Source organism: Coccinella septempunctata, chromosome 9, assembly GCF_907165205.1.
Source record: "Coccinella septempunctata chromosome 9, icCocSept1.1, whole genome shotgun sequence".
NCBI classification, from domain to species: domain Eukaryota; kingdom Metazoa; phylum Arthropoda; class Insecta; order Coleoptera; family Coccinellidae; genus Coccinella; species Coccinella septempunctata.
Window position 1 is genome coordinate 5,253,266 of NC_058197.1, and position 18,739 is coordinate 5,272,004.

The 18,739-nt window shown below is 34.1% G+C and overlaps 1 protein-coding gene across 1 annotated transcript; it reads left to right on the forward strand.

Moving 5' to 3' along the window:
- Positions 1-581: 581 nt before the first annotated feature.
- LOC123321014 lies at positions 582-11,178 on the forward strand. Its single transcript, XM_044908516.1, has 8 exons — positions 582-595; positions 4,497-4,772; positions 5,505-6,317; positions 6,803-6,863; positions 8,270-8,361; positions 9,276-9,368; positions 10,226-10,525; positions 10,722-11,178. The coding sequence occupies exons 1-8, from the start codon at positions 582-584 to the stop codon at positions 11,176-11,178; spliced, it is 2,106 nt and encodes a 701-aa protein (XP_044764451.1).
- The last annotated feature ends 7,561 nt before the right edge of the window (positions 11,179-18,739 follow it).

The window sequence follows — 18,739 nt, forward strand, 5'->3', positions numbered from 1 at the left end:
TTCTCATATGGTTGTTATCTGTATTATTCAAATTCTTGCATTATATATACGTGAATCATGGAATTTATTATAACTATTTCCTTCCCATTTCATTTATCTCTCAATAAAAAAATTTGTTCAATTTGCCAAAATCAAAACTTCAGTGACTATGATATATACGCAAATTGATTTTCCATTCAAAAACAATAACTGAACAAAAGAATTCTTTCAGCCGAGCCGAGATACCTCTTCTCTTGAGATTTTGTGAGTGCTATTATTGTTACACCATTTTTACGTTAATTAAGACTCGGCTTACAACTTTGAACTGAAATGAGACGGGTCACAACAAAAATTTTGTGAATTTTATTAGTGAGTGTTTGAACTTATATTCATTCATTTTGAACTGGTGTCTTGGGCTGTCCTCGGATCGAACGTATCGTAATAAATTATACCTATCATGAAAATCGGTCAAGTAATAATAATTGAATTTTTCGCGGTATAATTCAGAAATCGGGGAGTAATTCTATAGTTCAATTTATGGCGAAACTAACAAAGCAATCTATATTGGCCGTAGGATGATTCATCCTTGTGCATTGGAGTAAATGGTGATACCAAGGTATGATTTGTAGACAATGTTATACCGCATGAACTCAAAAATAAAATTCTGGTTATAGGCGCTACTGTGGGAATCATTATAATCGATTCTAAATCTTTTTTGTTTGTTTATAATCCGAAATTTGCACAATGGAAGAATCCCATGTTTACAGGTGATGTTGATTTTTTATTACTCTGTATTGTTGGAAATTCGAATTTCTAGCTGCTATCAAAACCAGTAAGCGCGACCGTTGACACTTGCCAATAAGTCAACTCGCGAGCCAATGAAAATCGTACTAGTGGCGGTCTTCTAGAGGTACTAAGGTAGCCAATGATCATAAAGACTGTGGGGACCTGCCAATCACTTGCCTCGCGCTGCTAGTGATGGAGTGGATGAATGAGAAAGTAACCTCATTATGCATAACATAATGTTATTATGTCGTTCAAAAGATTACAAAGTAAGGATCGAAAGAATGGCTCAATTGGCTATTGAAAATGGCGGTCAGTTTTGCAGTTGAGAAAGACTATGTGGATGTGGAGGGAAGAAACAAGAACTCTTTTTTGCAAGAACTGATTATCGCAGATGAGGAATGAAGCAATTCGTCAACATTGTGCGCCTATATGCCATCACATACCTACATATGTAGACTTTTTTACATTACTTTTAATTCCTTATCAATCGACCACGTACCCGCACTAGTCCAACCTCAATTGAGAGGCACCTAAAGGCGGGATGTGATGTGATGTCACTGTCGGGTATGAGTCTCTGAGCCCACTCGTTCATCTTCTCTATATCCTTTTTGTTGAAAATTTTTTTGTCTCTTAGTTCTAATCTTAGGTTCCAGTACTTTTTTTTTATGTTTCGTTACGCTTCGACCCTGTGATCCAGCCTGCAGTATATCATGATGTGTTCCATGTCATCACGCCCTGTTTTGCACTCGCACTCTCCATCTGTGGGTCTCAATTTAAAGATGCTTAGGTAGGCTAACATGTGTCCATGCCCAGTCAACAACTGAGTTGCTTTGAATGTCGACCCGAGTCTCTCATTGCCTAGATCTCTAAAATTCTCTTGGCTCGTTCCAGAATCGCATCTTTTCATTCTTTTCAATCTGTTACGTCAATACCGTCCAATAAAAGCGCAGATCTACGTCTATCTACGAATCAGAGCAAAGTCTGCTCGCTCTCTTTCCTCCGAGATGTAATTCTGGAACTCTTCATCTCATTGTCTCGGCTCTTTCCCACACAAGTTGCCATTCGTCAATCATGCTTCACATTTAAATATTTCGTCTTTCTTTCTTGTCTGCCGTGAAGGGGGGAGGGGAAATAGCAGAGTAGATTTCGTGCAGGAAGGTCAGGCACCGATAATGTATTCTGTCTACAACAGGTTATTGAGAAAAGGGCAGCTAGAAACATAGAAACACATATAAAATTCGTGGACCTTTAAAAAGCGTATGATACCGTTGCAATTACAAAACTGTTGGAAGTACTGGAGCAGTCTAATATAAATCATACGTACATACAGGCATTGAAAGAACTATATATAGACTCAAAATCTAAGGTTGAATCAGGCAGATATGTTACCAAGGAGTTTTCAGTAACGAAAGGCAATGACAAGGATGCTGTATCTCACCAACCCTCTTCAAAATATACATATCCAAAGCTTTGAACAAAGCTGATTCTTTTCTTATTATTAATGATGTTTTCACTCTGTCCTCACCCAAATCAATCATCAGCTTGTCCTCTTTCAATCTGTTGGAACGAAAAACCATAATGTCCGTCTTCTTTCTATTCAAACTGAAATTGTTCCTTGATAGCCACGTTGGTATATAACTTCGCATTTCAGCTGCAGTTCACTTATATTACGTTCCGCTATTGAATATTTGGAATCATCCACAAAATTCGTCGACTCGGTATCTTCGATCGAATCTGCAACTTCACACATATCATTTATCATTAGGTCCTTTCGTTTGCATAAAAAGTGTAGCACTTTTCTACACTCAATGTCGATTTGATTTACACCAGTGTGAAGCAAATGTAGTTTATCTACAAAAAAGAGATGTAGATGTCCTCTACACTGGTGTAAATTCAATCAGCAAACGAATACTAAAATCGAGTGTAGAAAAGTGCTATCTCATGCAATGATAGCGAATTTCGTGAACACAGCCGCAGGTTCTTGCGGCGATTGACTTCGTACTGGTTTCCACATCACACCACGAACATGTGCTACCCTCAACAAGTCCACGTAATTCAAATCAATAAGAAATTCCAAAGTGAACAAACAATATTTGAGGTGAATTTCCTCCCAGAGAAATAATAAAGAAAAATTATAATGAATAATGGAGAAGAGAAAATATCGAACACCCACAATTCCATATTTTCCGAGATTTTCAATGAGAAAATCTTTATTCAGGCAATCAAATGCCTTAAATAGATCGATGAATAATCCTGAGACTAACATTCCTTTTTCCAGGAACTTCAAAATATTATTAGTGAATTGAAATATATAGCCGTTTGGGTGGACCGATTTTTCAAAAATCCATGTTGAGACGGATGGAAAAGATCATGAATATTGTAATATATCAGAAGTCTAGTCACCACTGCTAGCTCAAATACTTTCGAAAAACTATTCAACAGGCTTATAGGCCTATAGTTTTTCCAGTCCTCAGGATCCCCATACTTGAATATTGGAATTATCACCGATAGCTTCAGCTGCTCAGGAAACACCCCAAACCTTCACTATATGACACAATATTGAAGAGATAGCATCAACACTCAATTGAACAATTTTAACTGGAATTTCGCCAATTCCAGAACTTGAATTGCTTTTCAGTTTCCTAAATATCTCAACAATCTCCTCTATGGTAAAGGGCTTCACGTAAAAAGATGTATTGGTTTCAATATTGCAAGCAAATTTTGAATTATTGAGATTTTTCATCATGTTCGGGTTCAATTGAACCAATAATTCATTGTAATCATCCGCTGTTTCCTGAGGTGATTTAGAAGTTGTATTTTCAAAACTGCCTTCATTCCTAATTTCATTGCATATTTTCCACATGGCTTTAGTCTTATTATCCGAGTTTTAATTTCTAGCATCAATGAGTATCCAGTGTAATATATTTCAAGGGAAAATGTATATTGAAAATATTTATGAAGTCATTCGAGAAGCTTTGCCATTGCTTATTATCCTGGAAGCTGATGACGTTTTGTTTATTTGTTGAAGCACTGGAACCGACTGGTGACGCTTGAAGAAAATCCTATTAACAGCTACTCCTTCCGGCCAAAAATCTGCACTCATGGCATCCTGCAAATATTCTGCCGGAAATGGAACTTTGAATGATGAATATATCTCCGGTTGTCTTGATTTCAATTTTTCACATTTAAAGTCTGGTATATGCGGTTTGAAAAAATCACACAGCTTATTCTCTGTAGTGTCAGGATTTAGTCGGAATACATGAATGTATGACATTATCATTTTAGGTACCACTGAGTTAGTTTTCTGAGTACCAATTATTGGTTTTGGGGATTTTCTTGTTGCGCTTGTATTGCTTTGGTGACTCTTTGGAGCGAATGTATCCAGTATGATATTGTTCGTTTTCCTCTTCTTCTTCACTACCACATTCCATTTTGACTATCAAACAATATAGCATATGTATGAGTTTTAACAAAGGTAAGTGAATGAGGTACCTCATAAGCCCGTTAATTGAAAACACACAACTCATAATAACAGTTTTATGATTTTCAATTTGAAGCGCGAAATCAGAATACTCTTCCTTGTATTTTATATAAATATCGACAAGAAAATGAACATCCTGAGGGACAAAACATAAGTAAGACGTTGATTGTTCCTTTTCTTATCGAATAATTATCGATGTTCAGAAAATACTCTTTCCAATTACTTTATCCTAATTTTTTTTTCTTTACAGAATGGACGCTTTCCTGTTTAGCGCCTTCGGAATTAGTTCCGAACCACTTGGCCAACTCAGTAGAAAGGACATCGAAAAGAATTTGGGTTTGGAAGAAGACAAAATTTTTGCTGACTCGAACAAGATCTATCAACCTGATTCATCTTTGTCTAAAAACTCCGGAGTGAGATTCGAATCACAGCAATCAGCTTCCCAACTCAGCGAAAAGGTTTTGTGTTCGGAAAAAGCCAAAGTCTCTACCGAATCTTACAAAATGAACCAATATGATTATTCATTGTATGATGACATCTTCGGAATGAGTTTAGCATCTCAGCAATCAATACCCCAACTAAGCAATGAGGAAATGGAAATGATTTGTTGTCTGGAAGAAGCCAAAACCTCTGTTGATTCGAACAAGATCAATCAACCTGCTTCTTCCTTGACTAACACTTTCGGGAAGAATCTCGGATCACAGCAATCAACTCCTCATCTCAGCGATGAGGAATTCGAAAGGATTTTGTGTGTGGAGAAAGCCAAAATTTTTGCCGAATCGAACAAAAAACAATCTGATTATTCATTTTCTGACATCTTAGGAAAAACTTCAGAACCTCAGCCATCACCACAACAACACAGCAATGAGGAATTGGAAATGATTGTGCGTCTTGCAGAAGCTAAAATCTTCGCTGACTCGAACAAGATCTGTCAGCCTGATTCTTCCTTGTCTTACAACTCCGGAATGGGATTCGAATCACAGGAACTCAGCGAAAAGGTTTTGTGTTCGGAAAAAGCCTCTGCCCAAACGAATAAAATGTACCAATATGATTATTCATTGTCTGATGACATCTTCGGAATGAGTTTAGAATCTCAGCAATCAATACCCCAACTAAGCAATGAGGAAATGGAAATGATTTGTTGTCTGGAAGAAGCCAAAACCTCTGTTGATTCGAACAAGATCAATCAACCTGCTTCTTCCTTGACTAACACTTTCGGGAAGAATCTCGGATCACAGCAATCAACTCCTCATCTCAGCGATGAGGAATTCGAAAGAATTTTGTGTGTGGAGAAAGCCAAAGTATCTGCCGAAGGGAACAGAATGAATCAATCTGATTATTCATTGTTTGACATCTTCGGAATAACTTCAGAACTTCAGCCATCACCACAACAACTCAGCAATGAGGAATTGGAAATGATTTTGCGTCTGGAAGAAACCGAAAGCTTTGCTGAATCGAACAATATCAATCAACCTGATTTTTCCTTGTCTAATAAACACGGAGTGAGTTTCGAATCAGAGCAATCATTTTCCCAACAATGCGAAAAGGTTTTGTGTTCGGAAAAAGCCAAAGTCTCTTCCGCATCGAACAACTTCGACAACTTCGGAATGATTCATGGTCAACTCACTGATGTCGAATTTGAAAGGATTTTGGGATTGGGTGAATCAAATGTCTCTGCCGAATCGGCCACGCAGATAAATCGATCTCATTCCGACCAATATATGACGGATTGGAATTCGCTTTTTGAGCAGGAGCCAATAAAAATAGATGATATGTTTAATGGACATAGTTCCCATCAAGCACCGGACACTCAACTCCAAAATTCGATTATTTCACCAGATTCGGGCATCTGTGATGAAGGATTAGCGGAATCCGATTCATCTTCATCAACTCCACCTACCTATTCCCAAATTTTCGAAGTGAAAGATCAATGTTTACAACAGAAGGAATGTTACCGAACATCGGTACCCAAGTCCACACCCTACGTCTTCAAAACGAATTCGGGTTTATGGAAAAATCGCAATTACGAAATAGTTGAAAGTGTGAGGCCAACAAGTATGATACCAAAAAGGTGAGTGATTTCTACCATATACTACCACTTATATTCAAAACAAATTATATGCAGGTCGTTCCACACTTCGCGCCACCTGACGATTAATGTTCATTTTCTAACTGATGATTATTCTAACCGAAAATTGTGTATTACATGCATTTTCGAATCAGATACGTGGAAAATGCTTTGTTGGACAATTCAAGCAGATAACGTCATTCTTAAAACATAATAATTTTTTGTTAATTGAAACTTGATATAAATCCGAAATAAATTGAATATATATAAATATATATATCAAAACAATTGAAGAATTTTGGTAGACCCGTAATGATACTTCTTTAACGTATTTTCGGAATTGCATGAACAATTCTTTCAGTTTTGTTTTAGTAATCATATTTTTTTATCACGAAATTTCGAAGAGACTTCAAAATTTTCACCAAAGCCGCAATATAGCGGTTCATTCCAGAAATAATACAGAGAATAACGAATTTATATTTTTGCAGTGACGTTATCAAGCCAAAAGTGAGAATAAGAGAAGGTGTCCGGAAACTGCAAAAACAGAAGGTAAGTTTTGTACTATTATTAGGTATGAATTCAATTATTATTCTTATTCGTGTGTTTCTGCTGACTGAGGTTCTACACGAAAGTTATTTCAACTCTAATTCATATTTTCAAAACTACAAGAAACATAAATCTTAACTTTTACTAAGTATGAATAAAAGATAAATTTTTAATGGGAAATAAACAATAAAAAATTTGTCGGCAGATAGAAATTCAATTTCAATGGAAAGCTCCGAAACATTCATCTATACAGCGAGTATTGAAATTTTTTTAATTCAAATATATAAAATAGAACTCATCAAAATATCTAAATAATTTAACTAAAAATCACCTATATGAATCACTCAAGATGCCGAAGCTATCATTCCTCTCACTTCTAGACTACTTTGTGTAGGTTGTAATTGATATCGATTCTCGTTCATTTGTTGCGAGATGCCTGTTACAATCATAAAATATTTGGGAAATTTGTTGCATAGTAAAAGGAGGGATAAACAACGTGGAAATATTGTGACAGGATATAGTGATATTAGTGCTTCCGTACCTTTACTCCATTTTTGACGCCTTGCGAGAGTGTGCAGACATCTAAATTATATGCATTTTCAACTGCTGAAATGAGAACAAACACGCGAACATCCAAAGTTGCCATTTAATTTCATTTCCAATCATAAACCATACACCCAGCATTGTTCTAAGCGAATCCATATTTCAGATTCAATCATAGGGAGAATATTTTTATTATTTTCATAATGAAATGAAATAATTATTGTCGATAATGCAGATCACAGACGGATGTATTTTATGGAGGTTTATTCCAACTTCGTCATTTTGACTGTTTTGCATGAGCAGGTGATTTTAAGGGAAACAGTTTATTTCATTCTTCTTTAAATTCTGCTGTGAAAAGAGAAACACTAACCTTGTAGTTATATATAAGAAATTTAGTATAGATTCTCCACGAGTATATGGGGGGTGTTCGAATTTGAGTAGAGATCTCGTTCACACTTCTTTGAGTTATCAATCGAGGGTTCGATCCTGTTTGGGATAATCTTCCGGACTGTACAAATCAAAAACAATAACGATTCACATTATGGCTTGATCAACTGAGACATAGAGAATATACGGAAAGAATATCTACATTCTTGGAAGTTGGAAACACAAATCTAATTAAATACGAAATGGTGGAGAAAGAAAATGGTTGTCGAATAATGTACTTTAATCATTATTACACGCACGACGTATCAGAGAATCTTTGGAAACGAAGCTCTTTGTAGACAAGTACCGGGTACTAGATGTACCTATGCATCTGAACATTTTCATTTTTATTTACTCATCATTCGAATTGACGCGTCCTTCATCAAGTTTTAGGTTTTCATTTTTATAAATAATAAAATGAATTTCCTTGGAATTTTCAGGTATTCAAGTGTTCCAAATGCGAATTCTCTTCATACTTCAGGGATATTCTGGACCAGCATATCCACAGAACACATTTACAACCAAATCAAGAGTAAGTAGAGAACAATTCAGAATTCAAAATTTATAATATGTAGTACCTAACTATTTTATACACTTTATGTGAAAGAAATTCAACAGGTGAAAATAATTAGAGGCATGTGTCATATTTAATACATACATTACTTATAATGCTTTCAATACTTTCAATCAATTCTAAACAAATATGTTTATATATCTATGCCAGTACGATGTGGGTGATTGTCTTTCAGAAATCTCTGACGTTACCACATTTTCGTGTCATCGGAAAAATGTGGCTAACATATTTTTTAAAGAAAAGCCTCGTGATTGTACTCGTAGATACTCGATAAGCTTCGTTTTGCTGTCAATTTCAAACTTCGATATCCTGATCGTCCCTTCAGTATTCAATTCATTCATTTCATCGAAGAATGCACTATCGATCACCATTATTTTTTTTTTGTGATGGCCTCTTTCGACGAAGAACCTAAAATTCATTGAACTTGTTGTATAAATAGCTAATATTTCAGTCAAGTCGAAAGAGCGCTTCGAATGAAACCTCATTATGAATTATTCTTAAGCCGATTAGATACATGGCAGAACAGACTTTTTCCGCCGACCTCTTAATAATATAATCTCATAAAATCTCATTTTGAAGCGTTGGGTATGAAGAAGAGGAAAGAAAAAGTCTATAAAGCATTTCAGTGGTGGAACCTTGTATTCAAATCATCCGGTTACATGTTTTGGTTTACGTCATCGTCAAACCAAAAATTCTGAAAAGTTGTTACTTGTAAGTGCAAAATATGAGGTTGAGCAAACTTAGAAAAGGTGAAAAATAATAATGTTACGTTTCAGTTAAATCTCTCTCTGAAACTCACGATTTTTTAAGTTCCATTGTCATATATATAATTGTTATGTTTGCATATTTAAAAATTTTATTTATCATTTCAGATGCAAGCAGATACAATCGAATGAACGTGTTAATTTTACTATCAACGGAAAAGAAAAAGCACCCCATTCCTCTGTTGCTAATAGGGCGTCTATGTAAGTAAATATAATAAATTTTTATAATTATTTTTCAGAAATTTCAAATATTTTAAATTGTACTGTAATCAATTGTTATTGTTCATGTTGAAAATAGGTTGCTCATATTGATGTACATTTTTGTGAGATACTTAGAATTATCTGGAGAAATTAAAGAATAGCATTTTTCGTAATCGCTTCGCTTACCGAGTGACACTTTGGATCGGAAGTTGGCATGAAATTTACATTCGCAATAGACTTCGTAATCGATAGGGAACATAAGCTTTAAAGTTTGCTTTGTATCGTATCTGTCATAATGGAAATAAATAGCGTTGTGAAGTATAGGGCGAATGGAAGTATTGTACAACTTTAACTAAATTGAGTCCAAGCAACATATAAGGGGAAGAATTGAGAATCCATGTTGCGTTTTTAAAGTGAGTTGAATCAATATATCATCAGATATCACTTTATCATTGCCCCTACAAAATACTTCTTCCAAATAACCTGTTGAATATTCCTTATATGCGCACACTGAACATTGAACACATAGGCACACGAATAGCGACGAATAGTCAGTTCGGCTCTGTAATCCGATGTGAGAATAATCTTTTGATTCCAGCATTAGAAACAAAACAACATAAAATACTTCGCAAGATGTATGTATAAAAATTATTTGGTATTATCGAATTGACTACTTATTGACAACTTAGAAAACAAGGATTCACAACCATTTCACCATGATTCCTTAGACTTGTAAGCTCAACTAAATGTTTTTCCGAATGCATTGTTTTTTGAAACATCAACTGAACTACGGGTCTTTCGTGAGATTTTAAAAGGAACGAGAATAGTTCATCATAACTTATTATATTCTCTTTCAGAAGGAGTAAGAAATTTACCTGCACAGATTGTTCATTTCCGACGACAGATTTGAGAATATTTCTGAATCACATATTTGTGATACATAAATACCGCTGGTACAAATGTCCAATCTGCCGTGTTTGCACGACATCTCCAAATGCAAGCATGGAGCATTTTCGAAAAAATCCTGATCACATGATACCATATGGGAAAAGAAACTCACAGAAAAAGATAATTCAACCGAGACGAGAAAAAAAATACAGGTACAAGTCGGATGAGAACTTGAACATCGAGGTGAAGAAAGAAGGTAACAAAGAAAAGTGAGTATACATCTATCAAAAATTTACATTTCCGCATAATCATCATATCATATCCTATCAAATTATTTTGTCTTCTCTCAAAATGGGTTTTTATTTTATTATAAATATAAAACAGTTTATTGTGCTTGGAATTTTGTAGCCACTTCAATCAAAAATCACTGAGTGAATATTTTACTATTTATTTTTGCTTTTTCAGGATTGTTATAACACCCAAACCTCATTGTTTCAAGAAGGGAAATAAAATAGAAAAAAAATTCTACTGTGAGGTTTGTGAATTTAAAACACTTAGCTACAGTACACTGATGGTACATAAGAATAGGAATCATAATTTGGCTATGAGATGCCCAGGGTGTTTTCGTCACTTAAATTCGATAGCTGAATTGATAAAACATTTAATGGATAGTCCCAATCATATGACGACTTATCTCAGATGCAACATTTGTGATTTTGGAACCTACGATGAACGGGCATTAACGATTCATAAGAAGAGGAAACATTTTCAATCAATTCATGACGGAAGTGAACGAAGATCCGTGAAGGTGAAAATATCTAATGTGAGTAGAAAGTATTATTCCTGGAATCGAAAAGAAGAAAATGAGAAAAGTATGGACGTCACTGACACAATCGAAGTAGATTCTTACGTTTGCATATAAACTAGAAGATTTCAAATAACCGACTTTGCAATAGAGGCAAACGAGAAATATGAAGTGAAACAACGTCTGAACTTGGGTACCTAAAACATATTGTATAATGAACCAAAATTCAACCCACATTATTTCACTACTGATTAATCGATCGGCCAAGGAGAATTACGAGAGAAAATATGGACCATAACTGAACGAAAGAGAAAAATTACGACTTTTCTTTGATAGTGCTGTTCGAACATCCATGAAAGTGAAAAAGTATAATTATTGAAAATAAATTTTACGAAATTTCAGAGTTGTTTTATTTGACTTCACAAGAAAGGTGAAATTTCTTCTGAGATAGCACATAATATGGCTAGTAAGGGTAGGCAATAAAGGCAGACCTATCCTTTACCTAAAAAAAGCCTAAAATCTTTAGGCTATTTCGCCTTTGTGGAATCTACTAAGTAATGGAGATAATTTTTTTCACCCATCATGCCTATCCTACATTTCTTTTCAATGTATTATGTAATCGAAGAATATTTGATTGAAACTTCTCATCAAACATTCAGCGATCTCTACCAGCACCTGCAATCCTACTGCTACCTATACGTGAGAGCCATAAATTAGAAAAGAACCATTAGTAACAGACGAATGTTATTAGCGAATCGTACACCCCGACTGTTTCGCCTTTTCGAGTAGTCAGGTACATAATTTCGAAAAATTTCGAAGTAGTTAGGTTGAACAGTGGGTAATCATCCTCTCCAAAAGAAGCAATTTTTTGGCATTTATTTGCATTCAATTTTTTGGCGTTTTTTCGAATTCATGACATATCTTTATTTCCTATTTTTACTATTATTATTGGACCAAAAAATATGGGCAGTCCAGGGTTCAGTCCTCTATAGCATTCTGATAATATATACCGAAACACAGAACACGGCCTTATCACCAGGTGAAATGGACTCGAAGGCACAACTCAGTTTAGCAAGGCTGTGGTCAATTTCAAAAATAGAATAATAAAAACATCCCTTCCATTATCAAATTCCAGCTGCTCCGTAAGCCCCAACCGTTTACAAAATTGACCACAAAATTCACGGTTTTACCTCCGGTGCATTTAACAACAAGAGTAATATACCTGAGAAACAATATCAAATATCGTGGAATTTTGTGTTCCTTATTCTCGTGTGGTCAAATCGCATAAACTTCTTCCGCAACTATTTTCAAACCGAATCAATGTCTTCCTCTTTATTTTAGATCCGTTATATGTTAAAGTTTGTGACTTAAATATAAAGTTTCTTCTTTGTTTCTGTTCTCATTATCTATCGCAGATGGTAAAAAATTTTCACCTCATTTATAGTGATAGTGGAAGCTGAAAGTTTGAATGACTTTGAATTTTCTCATTTTATGTATTGCTCTATACCTACATAGAGTCCAACACTCCAAACGTTATTTTCAGAAGGATGTTAAATATCTTATATCTGGATCAAGTTTTCTACAAGAATCGAGTACCATCCGTCACGGTTCATGAAACTTTGTCTACTATTTGGATATAAATCTAAGTGCAAGTGCAAGGTGAAGTGTAATTGGCCATTGAGAAACGGGAGGAGGAAGTTTGATGAAAGGTTGTTGATTTAATCTTGATTCTTTCAAAAATATACTACTAAAGCGAAATTTCTTTCGTTATCGGTAATCAGCACCAATCCTTCACTATAATTTTTGGCATCAATGTTTGAAGAAAGTTCTTTCCATTACAAAATTTGCCAGAACATCAACTGTACCTACTACTTTCCTCGGTAATGAGAATTTTAATTCCGTTTCAGTAAATAACTGCATTGCAAAATAGGGGATAATTTCAAGGAATCAACTATGTAATTATTGTGTTCAGGAATAAGGAACAAAAAAATATATAATTATAACATCAGCTGTTCCATTCAAAACTAGATTGGAGTTTAAACAATATTCAATATAAAACACATCAAGACTATGAGAACACACTCAAAAATAGAACAGCTGTTCGCTGAATCGATAGTCTATTAGACTGCTTTAATTCTTGAAAATATTTGTTTCTAGATTAAATAGATTTAGAATATTAACTCGTCAGTTCATTTCATTGTTACAACAGGCTCCATAAAGAAGAAACAAAATAATTACGGAACCTATCTTTTAATACATCGATAATCCTTCAAATTCCAAATTTCCTGTTGTAGTGATGTTATAATGCCGATTATAACATCCGAAAAACGAGTAGATTACCTACTTTTTTACCGATACATAAGGAACTGAATGAAAGAGCAGAATAATATAAATCGATATCAGCAATGGCCAAGCGGCAAGAGAAAACACCACAAACGTTAAAAGAAATAGATCGCGTGAAGCTGATGCACGAAGGATGCAGGCCTGCAGGATAAAGCAGAACAACAAATCAGCCGATCAAAGACAAGCTTGGTTAACGTAATTTGCACTAGGAAGATATGCTTGTATTTCATTATTTTTATGCAACAAATATTTATTAGTTGGAAGTTGCACATAAAACTCAGATATTTTCGAACTATATAAGATCGAATGAAATAAGACACTTCTTCGTGTTAATAAATTGTTGCGCCGAAACATGTATCTTCTACTAAAATATATTTTTTTTTGTCATATGAAAATGCGATTGTAACTTCATTGATATTTGTATTTAAGCTGTTAATTTTATTTCAAGCTTTTGTATTCGATAAATTTCATTCATAATAAATAATGATTATTATCACTCAATTTATATGGTTTTAACAAACTATGAATTTGTATGTAAATAAACGTTTCTCTCAGTGTAAAGAAGGTAAGTAGCACTGACCGCCAACTGCTTATCTGGCCTAATTAGTCTATTCAAGGATGTAGGAACATGATAGAGTTAGAGTTAGTAGATAAGATTCATTGTTAAGTCTTCGAATAAACCGGAAAAATGTCAATGGGGTACCATACATATCTTCGTATGATACATGAAAAAACAGAGATAAGAACCTTACAAAAAACTGTCTGTTTGTCCGTACAAGTGTAATGATGATGTATTTGTGTGAAGAATTAGTAATAGGATTCATTGAACAGAATTATGGAAATAGCCCATAAAGTCCTACCTACCTACTTTCAGGTATATACAGCTTTACCAGATACATTTTGAATGTCGACATTTACCATTTACTATGCGCGCTTGGAATTTTCAGGGCAGTTCTTGTTTGTTCATGGAAAGAGTTCGGTAGAGTTATAGGCATCTTCAATTTTTTCTCTCTATAAATTAGTTGGGCATCTCAGAAAACGCTCGACAGATGAAATCGAAATTTGTCATTACTTTTCGGAACAATATCTTTGAACCAAGTTCTAATTCACACTCTCATCTGAATTGTATTGTTGAAAGCAGTAATCTCAAGAAAAGTCTTGTGGGAAAAGGCGTAGCAGCGATGAGTGAATCCGGTACCTGGAGTAGTGACCGCTCCGACATTACTAACAGTTCGAAATAAAAAGTTAATGCAGTACCTACCTTATTGTCATTTTTGAAGGGGATTTTGAGATTTTCGTCCAATAAATCTTTTTTTTCAGTTGGTAGTTGTTTTATCTCAATTTTGAGGATTGGTTTTCGAGACTGGATTCAAGTGTGTTAATTATTATCAATTTTAGGTCAATAAATGTCATGAAGTAAAAAAATTCCGAGTATGTTACCTTCTCCATTATATACAATGGCTAAAATTGCAACATTGATGCTAAGAAAACTTGTCCAAGTTGAACTGGGAATCAGAAATGATTTTCTGAATGAATTTTGTGTGAATGTTATGGAAATTCATATGTATATCCACTTTCTAGATGAAAAAATTCCTGTCTGAGGGTAACAGATTTGTTTTTTATGTAAATCCTTTAATTTTGAGGTTTTTTATCCAGGTTATTCAATTCACCTCCTATTCTTCGTAACTGATTTGAAATGTACAATGTACAAAAGCTTCATTATGCTATAAAAAGACGAGTTACATATGTCCTTTAACATTGACCAAAAGTTCATTTCATCGTGGAAAATGATGAAAACTGACATCTTCACAAGAAATTCGTTATCGAAGATTTGCTCGAAGGATACAAATTATGAAAACTTCACGAAGCTTTTCCCATTATCACGAAATAGATAAATATATTTTCAACTGATTAAGACATATTTCTTATGAAAGATCTCATTGAAACACCAAAATATTCTCCGTTTCTCGATGTATACAAACATAAGTGCATTAACTTTTTATTTACAAAAATTGACACCAGGGGGCGTATCGCTTGTTTTGAATTCCCAATCACATACATATCATATCCTATTCCACACGTTAGCTTTCAAATGAAAATATTTATATTCAAAAAGTTATTCAGAGATCCATGGACACAAAACTGTCCTTCAGATCAAATAGATTAAATCGATCTATTGCAAGGAATTTCAAAGTTATTATATAATTACATATATGTAGGTAGGTATAATTATTTATATTCTCATATAAAATAAAGAATAAATTGAATTCCTTATATAACTACACAGTAACAAATACTTAATTAGTAATGTAAGATTACAATGGATTATAATATCTAACATAAAGATATAAATTTTTTGAATCAAACACATTTTATGTATCTTACTCCTAGTCACAGTTCAAGAAACTTCAACGAATATCATAATTTTCCATGTTGACTCTAATAATAGCTTTCAGTACATTAAGCAGTTGCAAATTGAACAAAACAAAATGGCGTAATTATCACGTCATGTCTTCTTAGGCATTGCGCATGTCTGAAACTTCTATGGAAGTTACTTCTTAAAATGTCGGGATCAGTTTGAAGTGTTCTATCGAGACATTGACATTATAAAACAGTGACTTTATAGCTTTTCGGTTCAGTTTGTGATTACTATTGGAATTTTTCTATTGCGAGTTGCGACGGATATGTGAGTATGAATATGAATTTCTATAATTTTTCCTCTTTCATTTCCTAATTACGACTAATTTTCAATATCCTGTAGAGGTAATATAGAATATAACCGAAATCTCCAAATGAATTCTTTCCCGGCATTTCCAAGGGAAGCGCGGTTTCAATGTGCAATCCTGAAACAACACACAAGGTGAGTCTTTGTGTACGAAACGTACAATAAACACCCAAAATTAAATATATCAAAAATTCATAAACTCAATTCAACCAAATATTTCCATTCGAAATTATTTAGATCTTTCTCTTTTTCATAATTGTAATTTCCTGTGTAAGTCGGCCAGGTGAGACAAAGGATTGCAATAGTTTGTTTTAATATCTAACATTTCTTAATCCAACTGCAGCAATTTTGCAAGTAAAGAAAAATGTACTGAATATGCAAAATGGAAGTCGATTTCGATTATGTGGTCTTGACGTCATTATACAATTTGACTATATACAGTTTGTTAGATTAGGAAATAAACGTTCATTATCAAGTGATCCGCATTATCAATCTCAATCCTCGAGTCCCTAAGTTTTCACCAACCCAGAACTCTTAGAACTTGAGGTACAATTGAGATTCCACCCCAACAATTTGACTCGTACAAATATTTCAACAGTAGATTCTTGAGATCAAAGTAAACATTTTTTCCTCTACCATTTTTCCAAATTGGCTCGGTTTAAAAGATACAGGCTGTTGAAAAACCATAAGAAAAGTTATTTTTAGTGTTATCTCACAAACTGTTTTTGGATTAAATGAATTTCGGAATATAGTGTTTCATTTATCTGATGATATTAACCGCGTCTTCCAGTTTTCTCATTATGACCATAATAGAATAGAATTTCATTACTCCTTCAAGACATACAAGTATGTAAAGGATGATATAATGAAAAGAACAGATACTATTCCCTACAAAAGATATTATCCCCTAAGAATTCTAGTTCTAGTTTATCTGAGCGTACATCTTGAAAATGGGACGAATTCAATTCTCCGTTTTCGAATTAGGATGGAAATAAATTGTATTATAAAGCATATGGCGAAGGAAAGTATTGAATAATAACACAAGTGTCTTAACTAATTGTGCGATTTTTTCGAAACGACTTGAGATATTCGAACGAGATTTGACGAGAAGGCACACCTCATTACGTTGGACAACTCGTCTTCAGCAACAAGGTACAGTTGCTCCCTTGTTTTCTACCTACCTCTAGGATGCACCACGTTTTAGTCAAAAATGACAGATCGAAAAATCAAGTTTTCTAATTGTTTCATGAAAATGCAGCAGAAATTCAGAACACAATTATTTATAACAATAGATATCATCACGAGAAAAAAGCTTTTCAAATCACAAAAATTTTTGAAGATACCATCTCCAGCTAGGATATAAGGGTTCAGTCTTTTCTTTATCTAGAATGTTTGGTAAACAAAGTATTTCCGAACGTGGTACTATAGAACATTGCCGATTTCAGAGTGAATATGTTTACAATGTTTAGAAAACTGTGTACCACTCGAAAGCTTGTAACTCTTCACATGAAACTCTGAGAAAAGCAAACGATTTTCTCAATGAAAACCGCCAAAAATTCAGTATTACTTATTCAATAATCAAATACCAATCATTAGGTTCATTATTTTCTCTAATCCTTTCTTTCAAAAATAAGCTACCTCGCTTTGTCAACTACTATTAGTGTTATATAGAGTTTCTCGATCTAGGTATGACCGCATAAGTGTTCTATGCATTCAAGTAAAATTGATTCTCAAATACTTCTCGGAATTCTTAATTTTCCTTAGAAACTTAGGCATATTCGTGATTCCGAAAGGGTGTGTTTTCTACCTGCTACTCTTATCTTCGGACAATTTTTCATTCATTGCTGTCATATTTGTATTCTAATGTAGACAACATTCTTCATTTATGGCTGTCGAAAAATATTTTAAAAGGAAGTTTGATTATATATTTCTTATCTACATTTATCTGTTAGGATTTGAGAGAAATATTATAAATAAAAGAACTAAGCAGGTATATACTGAAGAATTGCTCAGAAAATATATTTTCCATTCTAGGGGCGGTATATTTCGATGACTTCAGAGAAATAATACTTTGAAGTGGTACCGATTCCACATATGTGATGAGAATAAAAAACTCATTCTTAATAACTGTAATGACATATTTTTAAAAAATATATTAATCTAACTTTTTTATTGCATGAGACGAATATGTTTTATTTTTGGCTCCCATGACGGACGTTAAATCAATATTCAATTTTATTCCTGTCAAAAATTGCCGGAAAAAAATGAATAGCATGGATAGTGAGCACTGTGAGCAATGAAAACATGTCGAATATTGTTGAAAAAAAAAGGTAGGGAAAATTTGTACTAGGATTCATTTACCGCGTTCGGCAATACCATCCGAGAGCGGACGAATATTTTAGTCACGTGACAACAGATCATAGGTTATCATAGGAATCCTTTGTTCAATAGAACGTTTATCCTGCATCTGGATACAGTAAACGAACGATTCATACCAATCCGAAATGTCTGAGGTAATTGCCGAACGCGGTAATTGATCAGAATGATGGCAATAGCCCATAAAGTCCTAATTAACTAGTTTTAGGTATATACAGCTTTTTCAGATAAATT